This window comes from Pleurodeles waltl, chromosome 3_1 (assembly GCF_031143425.1).
Source record: "Pleurodeles waltl isolate 20211129_DDA chromosome 3_1, aPleWal1.hap1.20221129, whole genome shotgun sequence".
Lineage (NCBI taxonomy): Eukaryota > Metazoa > Chordata > Amphibia > Caudata > Salamandridae > Pleurodeles > Pleurodeles waltl.
The window spans coordinates 978,155,325-978,169,411 of record NC_090440.1 but is presented as its reverse complement, the minus strand read 5'-3'; the positions used below and the strand labels follow the sequence as shown (position 1 = coordinate 978,169,411).

The window sequence follows — 14,087 nt, the reverse complement described above, 5'->3', positions numbered from 1 at the left end:
CGACCAGGCCCTGCCGGGGAATCGAAGCCCCGAAGGGCTACCAGAGCTCTTCTTGATTCGGTGTCGATCTGCGTTAACTAACCCGATACCGAACGTTAACAATACAGTCGAATTTTCCGAGATTTAACTAAATTTCTAAACCGAAACACGGAGCAAAGAGGAACACATCCGAACCCGATGGCGGAAAGAAAACAATCTAAAATGGAGTAGATGCCCATGCGCAATGGAGCCGAAATGGGAGGAGTCCCTCGATCTCGTGACTCGAAAAGACTTCTTCGAAGAAAAACAACTTGTAACAGTCCGAGCCCAACACTAGATGGCGGGATATGCACAGCATGTGTATCTGCAGCTACACATGCCATCGAACATATATATATTTTTTCGCTGGGTGATGCCTTATGTTTTTTGTCTACCCTGGGTGTGATGACTCTTGACCTACCAGAGTTGTTGAAAATGTCAGGAGTAAGGTGTAGCATGCCCTTAAGCACAGGCAGATATTGTGCCGAGTGTTGAGTTAAAAAAGGTGTTTCAAATAGAAAATCATACTCTAAAGGCTTGGTATGTAATTGAACTTTGTGGTGGTGGTAGGTGGTGGTGATGTCTGCTGGAGAGGGTTTAGAGGGATACAGATCTGGCTCTGGATCATAGGAGTCCCAGAGTCTTTATGTGGTGGAGTGTAAGAGTCGTCTCATACAAAATCCAGCCCTACTCCCTTCCAATTATTCAGTATTCTTTCATTCTATTCAAGACCACAGACCAGATATATTGTTTCTAATTGAAACCTGGCTAGGGTAGGCCAAAGTAGCAAAGCCAGCATTAGCACTTGCCCCTGGTTACAAATTCAAAAACTGTAAAAGAACCAATGGTAGAGGAGGTGGTATAGTCATTGTAGATAAAACAACGATAGGCTGCAGTTTAGCCCAGGACACAATCTATGACTAACAGCCACCCTTCCAAAATCCCTCCCTTAACAATAATTCCACCCTCACCGGGCTGTCAATTTATCCTCCCCGAGCCTCTCTAAAGCTTTCAGAGAAGCACTCACAAATTATCTGGCCCGCCAACTATGAAATATGAATTTCAATATCAATGGTGACCTAAACCTTCATTTCAATTCAGCTCGACAGTGAAGTTCACAATTTTCTGGACGACCTTATGGCCATGCAACTATCTCAATTAGTTGAAGGCACAAAACACACTGCTGCCCACCATCCCAACCCTGTGTTATCAAATGTAAGCAATATAAGTGTCTATCTCTTGGCCCAATGTCCTGGACTGATCACTACATGGTCCATATGACCATCAACATTCCGCTCCAGGAATGCACCTTGGCCCCCGGCACAACCCTGAAATCACCATAGCAGAAATTTGATTTACAGGAATTCAGTAAATTTATTCATGTCAGCTGCCCTCAGTTGGCTTGCAATGTGGAGGCTGCCGAAAACTTTCTATGGCTGTGGCTTACCTCGGCTCTTGATGTATTTATCTCTGCTCATCACGGTGCGATCAAAAAGAAACCTTCGGCCCAATGGTTCAATGAGACCCTCGTAGCTGCTAAAAAATCTGTAAAGTGCTTAAGCAGGTCTGGAGAAAAAACTATGACTCCTTTACAAAAGCACACTATAGGTCAGCTTTGAAATCATATCACAAAATGATCATGAAGCCAGAAAACTATAGCCCCCGATCTTTCTTCTACATTTTATTTTAACCAAGGTAACACAGAAACGTGTCAACTGTGTATTGACAGAGTTCTTGGGGGGGGGGGGGGCGAAAAGGAGGGGGGGGGGGGGACATATTTTGGGCACGTCCCAAAATTGTTTGGGCCTGCCAATAGCACTGAATCTGCACTTGCAGCAGAAAAACTTCTCAGTGTCTTGGATGAGGGCTGTTCCATCGGCCCTAATCCTGCTGGATGTAAGAGCCATATTCAATACAGTTTCACAAAGTGCTAATGCAGTGATTATATGATATTGGGATACAAGGGTGAGCCTTGACCTGGTTTACATCTTCTTTGAGCGAACGCTCTTTTCATGTAATATCTCCCCGATTTGCGTTTCACCAACAATCCCTGCAATATCGAGTCCCTCCCAGGGCTCTTCATTGAGCCCTACCTTATTTAATATTTACATTAAACTTCTAGAGCAGATTGTAATACTTTTCGGGCTCTCACTGATTTCATACACTGACAACACCCAGCTCATTCTTTCACTCTCGGAGAATGCAACTCTAATAATGGACAATTTTCAGAAAGGAACTGTTGGGCAAACACACCCAACACCTGGGGAGACCTCTATTGACCGGTCAGTTTAGTACCACCCCCAAGCCCAAACTGGTTATTGAGAATTTAGGAGTATGGATGGACGATCTTATGTCCCCCATATCCGCCATCTAGGCCTCTTTGGTCAGCCGATCTCAACTTAGCAATTGTTACTTGGGTCAAGAGGGAACAGGACACACCTTACAAGTCATAGCCCCTGTTCTATGGGGCAAACTGCCTCTCTACCTCAGAAAAACTCAGAACCATCTCAGCCTCAGGAAATCACTAAAGACTTGGCTCTTTTCTAATTAGCTTTTTCATCACTATATCTTTCTCTCTGTACGTGCAATGTTCCTGCACCACTTGCTCTTGCGCTGGGAAGCCCCATTGCTGGGACAGTTATGCGCTTTGCAAGCCCTTTTAACATACAACAACACAGCAGGTGGTGGTGGGGGATTGAAGTGCACCAGACTTGTGGACTTGCCCGCCATCTCTGCTTTGGTTGTGTTGGAGCATCCTTCAAAGAATAACTGTGTAGGAAGTTAGCTCTGTATATACTATCTAAAAGTAAGAGATAGTGTGCACAGAGTCCAAGGGTTTCCCTTAGAGGTAAGATAGTGGCAAAATTAGATAGTTTGGATAGTAGGCTTATTAGAGGGTAGTGTTAAGCATTTGTTGTACACAAACAGGCAATAAATGAGGAACACACACTCAAAGACTTACTCCAAGCCAATAGGTTTTTATACAGAAAAATATATTTTCTTAGTTTATTTTAAGAACCACAAGTTCAAGATTTGAAGTAAATATATAAAATGTAAGGCACTCCACACAGGTAAATTAGGAACTTTGAATTAAAGCAATATCATATACAGTCTTTGTTAAAATGGCAATAAGCTATTTTAAAAGTGGACACAGTGCACAAATCAACAGTTCCTGGGGGAGGTAAGTAATGGTTAGGTTGTGAGGTAAGTAAGACACTTACAAGTCTCAGTTCCTGGGCATAGTCAGCCCACCGTTGGGGGTTCAGGGAAACCCCAAAGTTACCACACCAGCAGTTCAGGGCCGGTCAGGTGCAGAGGTCAAAGAGGTGCCCAAAACACATAGGCGCCTATGGAGAACAGGGTGCTCCGGTTCCAGTCTGCCAGCAGGTAAGTACTGCATCCTCGCCAGGTGTCACAGTTCCTGCAGGGGGAGGTGTGAAGCACCTCCACCCAGTGCAGGCTTTGTTCCTGGCCACAGAGTGACAAAGGCATTCTCCCCATGTGGCAAGCAACTCGTCTGGTTGTGGCAGACTGGCAGGAACTGGTCAGCCTCACACTAGAAGTCGGATTGGTATTCAAGGGGCATCTCTAAGATGCCCTCTGGGTGCATGTTACAATAAATTGCACACTGGCATCAGTGTGCATTTATTGTGCTGAGAAGTTTGATACCAAACTTCCCAGTTTTCAGTTTAGCCATTATGGAACTGTGGAGTTTGTGTTTGACAAACTCCCAGACCATATACTCTTATGGCTACCTTGCACTTACAATGTCTAAGGTTTTGCTTAGACACTGTAGGGGCATAGTGCTCATGCATATATGCTCTCACCTGTGGTATAGTGCACCCTGCCTTAGGGCTGTAAGGTCTGCTAGAGGGGTGACCTACCTATTCCACTGGCAGTGTGAGGTTGGCATGGCACTCTGAGGGGAGTGCCATGTCGACTTAGTCATTTTCTCCCCACCAGCACACACAAGCTGTGAGTCAGTGTGCATGTGCTGAGTGAGGGGTCCCCAAGGTGGCATAAGACATGCTGCATGCTGCAACCCTTAGAGACCTTCCTTGGCATCAGGGCCCTTGGTACCAGGGGTACAAGTTACAGGAGACTTATCTGAGTGCCAGGGTTGTGCCAATAGTGGAAGCAAAGGTACAGTTTAGGGAAAGAACACTGGTGCTGGGGACTGGTTAGCAGGGTCCCAGCACACTTTCAATCAAAAATTTGCATCAGCAAAGGCAAAATGTCAGGGGGTAACCATGTCAAGGAGGCATTTCCTTACAAACGGTCTTTTGGCTGTCTGTGCCATAGATGGGGGTCTCACAATGATACGGCCAGTGTCTAGGTGTATCATGTTATGTTTCTGTCTTGAGTCTATCTCGTCCTGCAGACTTTGAAGCACTGGTTCCACAGGTTCCGAACCATGACTATGTCTGTTGAATGAAAACGATTCCGGCTCAGATGTCGAAATCTTTGGTGCCAGTATCGTCGGTGCTGAGGGTTTTGGGTCCGAAGAAAGAATTTTCAGTGCCAAGATGGAGCGGTGTATCGACACTGAAGGCTTCAGCTCAGAGGTTTGGCTGGACTCCAATAGAAAAGGTGTCGGTTCAGGAGCATGTGTATGTGTGTTTTTTTCATCTGAAAGCCAAAGTTGGGCATGTTGATACAGCCGGTCTGTGCCGACCATGGCCCAAAGACTTTGGTGGCCCAACAACAGTTTTGGGCCATTCTGGGGTAGGTGGGCGGCCCTTTGTGAAGATCTGCTGGGGATGAGGTGGAGGGGACACAGTTCTCACCGGCTGACCTGGAGTGAGGTCCTACATCTCCAGTTCGGAGCCGGAACTATTCTCGGGGGAGAAGGTGCCCTCATCAGCAGCCAATGCCTGGACCTGAGCCTTTTCTAGCAGTCTTCAGATTCGGAGAGGTCTGGTGTATCTTGTGGGCTGCACAGGACATCTCGAAACATTGAGCTCTACTGTTACGCAGTGTCTTTTTGAATGAAAAGACTTGCAGGTCTCACAAGTAGTTGCCTCTTGTTCAAGGAAGAGACACAAGTTACACACCTGATGGAGATCGGTGTCTGGGGACTTGACGTGGCAACGAGGGCAGAAGTGGAAGGGTGTCCGTTCCATCAGTCAGTGGACATGGCGTGGAGGGAGCAGAGAATATAAAATCCATCCTGAACGCCCAAGGCCGCAGCAGACTCGAGTGACCTTGACGAAGCTAACGTCGATGAAACGGACGAGGGAGACCGTCAACAGCTGCGATCGAAAACTATACTGATGTTACTTTAAAAAAAGAAGAAACAACAACTGTGTTGAACCAGAGCAGAGGAGCACACATCCGAACCCGACCATAAAAGAAAATCTAACAATGCAGTCGAGGACCATGTGCATTACCAGCAAGAGGAAGAGTCACCCTGCTGCGTGAGTCGAAAGACTTTCTTAGAAGAAAAATAACTTGCACACTTCCAAGTCAAAAACTAGATGGCAGGATTATGCTAAGCAAGTGCATCAACACCCACACATACCGCGAACATGCACTTTTCTAAGTTATACAACTGTCTGGAGTCCCTATCCGGTGGTGTGGTAGGGAACACGCTTGGCTGATTTTGGCCCTGGAGGCCTGAACCACAGGCTCTCTGGGAAGGGGTGCTGGGAAAGGAAGGCTAGGTCCCTAGCGGCGGGGCTATGCCATTAGACAATCATGAAGGAATAGGAGCCCCAGTACAAGGTTTAGCCTAGGCCCCAGGAGAGTGTTTGTGAGGACTTCATTAAAGGGCAGCAACGGTTATGGGGTGCCTGCCTCTGCCTGAAGTGCCTTAGTTGAGACATTTGACCATAGGGTTTCAGCATGTCCCTAGTACACTGGAAGCAAACCCAAAAAAAGATATTTGACTAAAAGTCCAAAAACGTTGATCAAAGAGTGGCTGAGGTAGCCACCCAGATCCGCACTGCTGGCACAGAAGACAAGAACTGTTGTCACCACACCAGGGTGGCACTTATGAACGCAGCTTTTCCATCGCGGACCGCGTTGACCGATGACACCTAATGGTGCACAGAGGTACTGCTCGAGATTTTCAAGATCTAGTTTAATGCCTAGTTGTTATTCTATGGGGAAGACTCTGTGGTTAGACGTTTATCAGATGCCCTCAAATCCATCTCAGGAGGTTGATTTCCTCTGGAAACAAGACTGCTGTACCTACAAGGGAGGATGGGGGAGGTGGGAGTGGCAGCAAAAGAATATCTCACACCACTGGCCATGGACACTGCTGACACAGGTACTGTGCCTAAAATTCCTATTCCCAAAATTTGCCCTAAAGCCAATGGCCACTGAAGTTCTGTACCTACCTTGAAGATGCACAGGAGTTTTGCTATCTGTGACCTTGGCTGGACTTCTATAGAGGAAATTTAGGGATTCAATGGAAGGAAGATTTCCAGGCAAGAGAGCCAAGAGTTATGCTAATCAGTTGAGAAGAAATTTTAGCAATATATTGTTTGAAATCTGTATTCAGCAATATAAGTGGCAGAGGGAGACAAGTTAGTTTTTTAAACTAATACGGGCTGGCGAAAACTGAAAAAAAGACATCCAAGAAATTAAGGTGGAGGGGTAATTATGTTGATAGTTGGGGTATTGAGGGATTATGGTGGCCAGGAGTGCGTGGGGAGAGACGTCATCAGCAAAGCAAAAGCCAATGCCAGAAAAGGGTGGGCTACAAGGGAAGTCTTGGCCTGTGTCCTACTCATTGGAGAAGAAACTGTACTGAGACCGTTGGTGATGCTCACATAGGAGACAGGGACAGTGCCTGAGGGAGGCGACACTAGGACTGGCTCCACTTACATAATTTTTCAAGTGACAACACTCCTTTGTAAATTCTTATTATGGCGCTGCCTGGTTTGCATGCAACTGTTAACCAGCTGGAGCAAGAATGACAGAGTAAGCAAGATATCAAAGCTAGCTGCTGTGGACAGTAAGCCCCTTTAGACGGTATATAAGTGATCCACAACTGCCTATAGAGCCACATTGAATAGACTGTGTAGATCCAAGACCACACACACAACCCAGGTCTGGGTCTATATATTTAGATAATTAGCCAGAACTCTCTAAATGAATCCAGTTCATCTCAACTCACTCTCCTAGTGTCTCAAAGTGGATTACAATTTAGCACAAATGGATGCGAGTAAATAACCTCATTCCTGAAGAAGGTCATGCCAAAGAGCAGAGCATTAGTTTACTTAGTTGCTCTTTCCTAAGCAAGCACCACTGAAGACGTAGGTTTATAATACACTGCACCACAGTAATCCAACTTTAATACACTCAATCAGAAGGAAACTAGCCAGTTTAGTAATACTCCACTGAAGACTAACTGTCTTTTAGCTGCCTAAAATATTTAAGGAACAAATGGTTACTTACCTGTATAAACTGTTTTGCAGCTTGAAGAGCTTTCAGGATTTACATGCTGTGCATTATTGTGCCATCTTGTGGCTGGATCTAGAATTGTATCTTTCTCTTTTTTTTCGCCACTAACATTATCGATCACCATTTGGTGGTGTATCAGTCCCATTGTGATGTCAGATGTGCGTCCTGGAAGTTTCTAGGCCTGGTCACCATCTTCAGATTGTTTACCCCTTGCTGCTTGTTGATGCTTCCTTCTGCTGTATTGCTGGCCTCACTTGTTTGACATTTCAATTTGGGGAAGGGGGGGAGACCGCAAGTGAATCCAAAAAACTTTTTAAGGTGCAAAACTGCTCCTACATGTAAATAACCACTTTGTTTTGCAATGTGAACCTTTTCTGGATTCATATGCCCTGCATCAATTGTTTAGTGGTATTCTCCTCCCCTTGCAAGGTGGGGGAAATGAGTGTTTGCAAACAGCTGCAGAATATATTGTCTCACCAGTCCGTCTCCTCTGACTTAGATGTCTACAGAATAGTGTTTTGTCAAAGTACGTATTGAAGACCAGGTTGCTACCTTCTATATGTCCTACATGGAGAAGTTTGCCAGGAATGGAAGCATTGCCCCCTTCTTCCCTGTAAAATGGGTCTGTGGCTTCTCCTCCAATGCTACTCGCCTTTGCAAAATGGCTGTATTGTTAGCGATATCCATTGTGCCCTTGGACACATTTTAACCTGTTAACTTCTACAAAACACAAACAACTGTGTTCCCATTCTGACTGGGTTTGTTTCTGTGAAGTAGCACATCACTGCACTCCTTACATCCAGGGTGTGTAAGGCACTCATCTTGTTGTCTACGGATGCTGACAAAAACCCTGGGACCTGAACTGACTGGTTAAAATGGAAATGGAAGATGACCTTCGGAACGAAATGTTGACTGGCTCTCATAACTAACCTGTCCTTGTGCATCTATAGGTAGGGTTCCTATGTTGTCTGGGCTGTAAGCTCACTAACTGCATAGCGAGGCGATCGCCATTGAATTCCTTTTTTTTTTTTTTGCAACATTTACTTGGACTCCATCCTATGCTTGGGTTCAAAAGCTTCCTTCATCATCTGGCCGAGCTTCAAGTTCCACATATGTGCAGGTACTTCCCATGGCAGGGCTATTCTATTTACTCCCTCTAGTAATCTCTTCATTATAGGTGCAATAAAAAGGCTTCTACCCATTGGTCCCTTAATATATTCAACAATGCCCGCAAAGTGTACCCTAATGGATGCATAGGTCAGTTTGCTTTCCAAGAGGTATGTTAGCTACCTAATGACAGTAGTTTCTTGTGTTCTATTGTTTAGGAACCCTCTTCAGGCGCACCAGTGAGCATATCTGTTCCACTTAAGTGCTAGTATTCTCTTGTTCCAGGTCACCTGTCCTCCCTCAAAATCTCCATGCTTTTCCTAGAGAGTTCCAAGAGTCCAAAGTCTAAGCCCTCAGACACCACACATCTAGCCTGAGGCTTAGGCGCTACAGATGCATATTTGTCTCTTCTGCATTGTGAGGTTTTGAAAGTAACTTTTTTATTTCCCCTTGGGTCATCTCTAGGAGGTACAAAAACCAAGACTTCTTTGCCTATTGTGACCCAATGGATATTAGAGTCACGAATGACTACTTGAACGTCTTTATCACCAGTGGGATGGGGCGGGAGGAGCATATACAAATGTCTCCGACCAGTCTAGCGATAGGGTATTCCCCTTTGACCAATGGTGCGGATACCTGGATGTGAAGTCTTGACATTTTGCGTTTTCTGGCATTGCAAATAGATCCATCATTGCGTAGCCCAATTTTGGAACACTCCTTGTAGAACCTGCTCTTTTAGCTTTCATTGATGTGAGCAGTTTCTTTGCCTCTTTAGCATATCTGCCTCTTTGTTTAGTACCACTGGTAGGTGTATCACTACCAAGCTTGTGTGTCTGAATGCCTCATTGCTAGATTTCCTGTACCTGTTTTGAGAAAACATGTGACCTTGTCCCCCACCTGCGTGTTGAGGTAGAATATAAGGGTCATGATGCATGCCTGCACTTTAACAACTCTCTATGTGAGTACGTGGAGGGGCTTCGTGCACTAGGGACTTTAGTTCCAGCACATTTATTTGCTTCACTGCTTCTGTTGGGTTTTCCCAAGTCCCTCTGATGTTAAGGTGCCCTATTTGTGATGTGGGGGATGCAAATGTTGTGCCGATTAGTGCTTGAGTTGATGTCTTGAGTGGTCTACCTAAAGTTATGTTCTCGAAGTTCCATCACTTTCTGCAGTGCCTTATGTAACCACTAGATCCTCCCACCTTTCTGTAGCCAGTGACATCTTGTTTGATAGCCACTCCTGCATGGGTAGCACATGAAAACTGGCATGTGGGAAGAGCAGTTTGCAGGACATCATCAAGCCCATGAGTTTCATCAAAGTCCTTAACGTCAAATAATCCCTTCTTGCAGAGGCGAGTCTGGTCTTCCAATGCCTCTGCTCTTGAATAGAAGGGCTGCTTTTGCCTCCTTTGAGGTCAATGTTGCTCCCCAGAAACACATTCTCCTGTTTAGCCATCAGTGATGATTTTTCCATAATCACGGAGAACCCCAACATGTGAAAGGTAAGCATAACCGTATGTCCCTGTGCCACTGGCTTTGAAAAACCTACCTTTACTAGCCAATGTTTTAGGTAGCAGTATATGTGAATCTCTCCTCTTTTTAAGTTTGTGGACACTACTGCAGGCACCTTGTGAAAACCCTAGTCTCAGATTTTATCCCAAATAGTAAAACTTTATATTTGTATTGTACCTTATCCACAACGAACCTGAGAAACTGCTTGTGTTGTTGAATCATTGGTATGAGCAGGTAGGCCTCTTCAGATCCACCATGGCCATGTACTCTCCAGTATGACCTCCTGGAGTGAGGTCATTTTGAAAATGTTATGTATTTTATTTATTTATTTGCTTAATATTCTTAGGTTCAGTACCGGTCTAAGTGACTGTTCAGTCTTAGGCAGCAGGAAGTAGCCATCCCTTGTTTATCTGATCTTGAGTACTCTTTCTATGGATGGTTTTTGCAATAGCTCTTGCACTTCCAGTTAGAGCTGAGAGTTCTTTTGGAGTGAGCCTTTTTCCCTCCGGTGGCACGCTTGATGGTCTTTTTTGTCAGGTTGATGCAGTGGCACCCTTGGTGATTTTGTGTTGCACTATATTTAATATCTATCTGTTCGAGGTGATGACCTCCCATTCTCTGAAGGATCCCCTTTTCTCTTCCCCAATGGTATTTTGTGGGGAGGGCCCGAGTGAATTTGTCACCAGCTTGTGCTCCCTGAACCTCTCAAGATTTGCCCTCTTTCTCATACCTTGCAGCAAAAAAGTTGTGGTGTGCTGCAGCTGATGTGCAGGCCGCCTTGTTGGCTGAATGGGGTGTGGATGATTGGAAAGAGCCCTTGTTTATCGACCTCCTTGCTGAAATTGACACTCTTTTGAAGGTCCCTCGAAACTGTAATGCCTCTGCTACTGTAGAAGTCTCACTGCCTTTCTTGATTTGTTTAAAGCGTTCATCGACTTCCGGCCCAAACAGATGCTTCCCTGCAAAAAGCATGTTAAAAGGAGGTGCCTGCTTTTCTGGCTTGAAACTTGACACTCTGAGCTAGGCATGCCTCCTTAGCATTGTACCTGTGCATATCTGTCTGCTTGCGGTCTCCACTGCATCAAGCACAGATTTGAGGCAAGTGTTTGCAATTATTTTGTCTTGCAGAATGGCAGCGTTTACCGTCTTGATATTGTTCTGGGATGTTCTGCATCAAGTGTTCAATTGCCTCCCACTGTGGCTGAGGAGAACTCTTTAGCTTGCATTCCTGCACTGGGTGGCAGCCTCTTTCTCCATTTTTAATCAGACTATCTTCACCTTCTTACTCTCCCTGTTTAGAGGTGTACCTGTAGACATGGGAGTTGTTTCCTCATTTCCTGGCTGCCTAGTTGATGATTGAGTCAAACCCTGCATTGCCCAAATAAACAGGGTCTTGTGTTGAGGGATAACACTGCTTCTCGATTCAGTGTCTGACTGCTTTCACAAAAACATGCTCTCAAAAGCCCTCCTTCATCTGGTCCAAGATGCTTGGGGGCATTGACAGGGAGAAGTTCATTTTCAGGCTCGTTATGAACATCTGCAGGAGGTAGCACGATTTGAAATCTGCCTCTTGAAGCTAAACACCATATGTTACTGCAGGTCGCTTTATCAGCGAGTTGTAGATTGTCTGGTGGCAAAGGTCTCAAGGGATAAAAGTCCACCATTTTTTCTAGCGAGTCGGCTTTGTGATCCGGCCACACCACTTCTTATGTACTTTCCTCCCAGCTGAAGGACATCTCCCCGTTGTCTCCTTCCTTAGTGTGAAGGAATTCCCGTCACCTTGGGTGAACATTCTCTGATCCCTTGGGTGAGTCCTTGATGGTCTCTCAACAGAAACTCGGTCCTAACAATGTTTTGACTAATTTCCTGCTTTTTCCTTTGTTGCATTCAACTTTCTGTAGCTCTTTCATCAAAGAACCACTGACGCAATCTTCTGATCGTAGGAGCGCCTCAATTCTGCTTCCAGACTTAATAGCGGAAAAAAGAATCTGAAGATTGTTAACATGCACAGGAACACACCACCATAAAGCGGTCGATGACAACTCCAGCAACAACAAAAAACAAAAAAGAGAGAGAAAGAAAAAGATAATTCTGGTCCCATCCATTAGATGGCAGAAAAATGCACATCATGTTAATCCAGAAAAGATTCCCACTGCAAAACCAGAATATCCTGAAGTACAGAAAGACATGCATGCTTATACAATACAAACTGTTCAACTGCATGAAGTTACATTTAACTGTCTCCGTTAGACACTTCCTACTTACCACCAGATGGATGACACTTCTTTGGCAGGAGAAATGTGTACGGCCGCTGCTTAAATGTCAAATCAAATAAGTAGACCTGTGAAATTTACAAACACATTCTATTGAGAAAGTCTCAAAAGAAGATAAAATCACTACTTAAACCATGAAAAAGAAAAGGTAGCAACAGATCCAGAAGCAACACAAAAGAACACGGCATTAGACACTAGCAATAAGCCACATGAAAGAAAGCAGTGGGAATGGCAATGTCTTCCAGCTACCTTACACATGAGTGCATATGGATAGAAATTACCATTAAGTGTCCTTGAAACTATGCAGCAATGATGTACTAAGGTAACAATTTACAGACATGCAGTCAGATGCACTTTATTTCAAGTAGTAAATGGCTGAGAAAGTAAACCTATGGCTAGTGACACTCAGATTCCACGCAATGATATAAGTATTTGTTTTGCAGAATTGCCGGCAGCATTCTTCATTCAGTGCAGTGAGAAAACTACAGCGACTTCAAGGAATGTTCTTCATGACATTTATGGACAAAGAGATCTACAGAGATATAGTAAGAATGTTGAGGAATACAGTTTAATCTGTTTTGGTAGAAGGGAAGGAAAATGTTAATTCCCAGTAGACATCTGTTCGTGGCATGAAGTGCTGTAGATTCACATGCTTTGCATAAGTCTGCCATCTAGTGTTGGGCTTGGATTCTTGAAAGTTGTTTTTCTTCGAAGAATCTTTTTGAGTCACAAGAGTGAGTGATCCTCCTCTCGGTGATACTGCGCATGGGCGTCGTGTCCTCTGTCAGACTGTTTTCCAGCAGGCAGGTGAGGTAAGTAATATATAACTAGAGAGAGATAGTAAACAAAACAAGCATTTGCAATGCAATAGGTCTTTGCGTTTGCTCAAGTTAGAGCTATTAGCATGGTAAATTCCTAACTGGACTTTTCTTGCCACATAAATTGAAAATGAAAAGTAAAACCGTTGACAGAAAGCAATATGATTCAAAGCGCCACTGCCACCATGAGCGTGCGAGTTATTGGCTCCCTGCGTGAATGTCTGGAAAGGATTGCAGCTGGGATGAAAGGCAAAGCAAAACCGAAGGAGGGGCCATCACACGCCATAACAGGAGGAAGCGTGACGTAGTGTGATGGACAACAAAAATGTTCACTTAGTGAAATCACCTGGGGGAGGGAACTCAGCGCATAAAGGAGGGACATTTCACAAAATGCACCAATAAGAATGAATCATTTAAGACAAGCACAACAAAGAATGAATGGCAAGAGTTGGCATGGTTAGAATCCCACTGAGAGATTACAACAAGCTAGAGCGCTTGCACGCTTGACCCTAAAAGGATATCCATGAAGTGTATATACATATGTACAATATTTGTAAACTAATTCCACTACAATGACCACAGGCTTCTGGGGAGGTGTGAGGGCGCATTTGAATCTGCAGCACTACATGCCACAAACAGGTGTCTATTGCATAAGTAAAATTTTCCATTCAATGGCATGTGTGGCTGTAGATACACATGCTTTGCATAGAATGTAAAGCAGTCCCGCCCCCCGCCCCCCCGAGTAAGCGGTGGCTAGCCTGTAGGAGTTGGAGTGGCTTGAAAAAGTGTCCAGAGCCAACATTAACTTCTTACTTACTGTGCTAAAACATCTACGCAATAGTGCTTAGTAAATGTATGTGGTGTAGACCACGTAGAAGCTTTACAAATATCTGCAACTGGGATATTTCCTAAAAATGCCATAGAAGCACTTTGTTTCTGGTAGAATGTGC

General features: G+C 44.7%; 1 protein-coding gene across 8 annotated transcripts in view; it reads right to left on the bottom strand.

The window, feature by feature from the left end:
- Positions 1 to 14,087, bottom strand: part of WDTC1 (WD and tetratricopeptide repeats 1) — a 499,786-nt gene that overhangs the window by 251,836 nt on the left and 233,863 nt on the right. For all 8 annotated transcript variants that reach the window (XM_069224084.1, XM_069224088.1, XM_069224081.1 and 5 more), the window contains one exon: positions 12,312 to 12,387. In XM_069224084.1, the coding sequence (XP_069080185.1) occupies positions 12,312 to 12,387 (76 nt within the window). The remainder of the gene's footprint in view (positions 1 to 12,311; positions 12,388 to 14,087) is intronic.